We start from the raw sequence: 2,486 nt of genomic DNA, 5'->3' as shown, positions 1-2,486 counted from the left end.
AGTCTAGACTATAGGCAAGACTATAGACTAGACTATTAACTAGACTATAAACTAAACTTCAGACTAGACTAGAGACTAGACTATAGACTAGACTTTAGACTAGACTATAGACTAGACTATAGATTAGACTATAGACTAGACTATAGACTAGACTATTAACTAGACTATAAACTAAACTTTAGACTAGACTATAGACTAGACTATAGACTACACTTTAGACTAGACTATAGACTAGACTATAGACTAGACTATAGACAAGACTATAGACAAGACTATAGACTAGACTATAGACTAGACTTTAGACTAGACTATAGAGTAGACTATAGACTAGACTATAGACTAGACTATAGACTAGACTATAGACTAGACTATAGACTAGACTATACACTAGACTATAGACTAGACTATAGTCTAGACTATGGACTATACTTTTGACTAGTCTACAGACTATATACTAGACTGTAGACTTGACAATACACTAGACTATGGTCTAGGCTATTGACTAGACATTACATTACACTTTACCCTAGACTATAGTTTAGGCTATAGACTAGACTATAGTCTATTCTATTAACTAGACCTAAGACTAGATATTAGACTAGACTCTAGGCTAGACTATTGAATAGACTATAGACATGAAGCGTTTCAAAGAGTCTACTGTGGTTTGAAAATTTCTTCCAATTCATAAAATCTAATAGTTTTTTCCCATAAATTATACAGTTTTTTTACCTAAATAAGAATATTCTTTTAAAAAAGAGCATCTAAAGCAGAAACTTAACTAAATAAATTTCCGTTTTAAAAAAACAAAATTGAAGTGTGTGTGTGTGTGATTTAAGCAAATGAAATAAAACATAAATAAATCTAAAGAAATAATAACAATTTTTTGCTGGAACAACAAAATGTACCGTTAAAAAGTTTAAAATTTATTGATGTTGCTGGCTGTTCATGAAAGCTACAACATCAACAACATTATCAACAGCAGCAGCAGCTGTTTGACATAACCTGCATTTTTTGCCTTTAATCATCACCAACAACATCATCATCATCGTTATCCTTGCAGGCTTCTTAAGCGTTTTAACCGAAAAGTCAAATACTCACACAAACACACATAATATCTTACACTCCTGCTGTGTGTTTTCAAGTGTATCTGTGTTAGTTTGAGAGTCCTTCTCAAAATTTATAAGGTTTTGTGCCACAAAAATTCCTCCGGAAAGCCAAAAAAACAATAACTTGATATGTATTTGTTGTTATTGTTTACAACTCATCCCTGTTACTTTGTCTTCGTCTGCTAACTCTCCTTTCACCTACACAACAGTCTTTAGTTCATTGTAAGAAAAGAAAAGCAACAACAACCAATTTATTTATTGGTTGTTTCGTCGGCTTTGGCTTGTTTCCTTCCTTTGTTTTGCCATGCAATCGAATACAAGTCGTGCTACTTTAAGTGCACAATCATCGGGTACACCTTCGGCATCGACTATATCCTCATCAGGAAAGGTAAGTGTTAAACTACAATATATGACATCTTATAAATCTAAAGTTTCTTAGGATTTTTTATTTCGAATCCTTTCGGATATTTAGCCTTTATTTTTCCTTAATATATTTATGTTAAAACATATAAAGAAAACCTTACCATGCAACCCAATGTTCGGAAACTAAATATAATTAAGATTTATGAAAATAAATTTGAATATTTCTCATCCTTTTTTTCCTTTATTCTTCTTTCTGCTACTTACCTTTGCATACTTTGTTTATTTTTATAGTAGAAAGTAATAAAGAGAGAGAGAGTTAGATTTTCCTAATAAAAAATTATAATGAAAATAAATAAAACAACATTTTATTAAAGCAAATTTATGAATGAAACATAAAAAAGTTCATTCAAAGGAATAAAGGAAAATTATTTGGATTTCTGAGTCACCTAATGCAAACTAAAGATTACAATATATTTTATAATATAGACAGGACTACACTAGATAGCAAGGACTACATAAAATATAATAGTCATAAATTCAGCTGTAGTCTATAGCTTTACACTATACACTATAGATTAGAGTATAGACTAAACTAAGTATTATAGACTAGATTTTAGTCCAGACTATATACTTGACTATTGTCCGCAATCTCGACTAAACTACTATCCAAACAATAGAAGAGACTAAACTATAGTCCAGACAATGGACTAGACTATAGTCCAGAGTATATACTAGACTAGACTATACTAGCCAAGATTACACTGTAGACGACTATGCTAAGACTATAGAGTAGACTATAGACTAGACTATAGAATAGACTATAGAATAGACTGTAGACTAGAATATAGAATAGACTATAGACCAGACTATAGCCTAGACTATAGAATAGACTATAGACTAGACTATAGGCTAGAATATAGACTAGACTATAGACTAGACTATAGACTAGAATATAGACTAGACTATAGACTAGACTATAGACTAGACTATAGACTAGACTATAGACTAGACTATAGA

At 31.0% G+C, this 2,486-nt stretch overlaps 1 protein-coding gene across 1 annotated transcript in view; it reads left to right on the top strand.

The window, feature by feature from the left end:
- The first annotated feature begins 788 nt into the window (after positions 1-788).
- LOC111686238 (streptococcal hemagglutinin-like) overlaps positions 789-2,486 on the top strand; it is a 63,338-nt gene continuing 61,640 nt past the window's right edge. The window contains exon 1 of the mRNA XM_046946449.1: positions 789-1,494. Within this exon, the coding sequence (XP_046802405.1) occupies positions 1,411-1,494 (84 nt within the window). The 5' untranslated portion in view covers positions 789-1,410. The remainder of the gene's footprint in view (positions 1,495-2,486) is intronic.

The sequence above is a fragment of the Lucilia cuprina genome, chromosome 3, assembly GCF_022045245.1.
Source record: "Lucilia cuprina isolate Lc7/37 chromosome 3, ASM2204524v1, whole genome shotgun sequence".
Classification (NCBI taxonomy): domain Eukaryota; kingdom Metazoa; phylum Arthropoda; class Insecta; order Diptera; family Calliphoridae; genus Lucilia; species Lucilia cuprina.
This window is presented reverse-complemented; position numbering and strand designations above follow the sequence as displayed.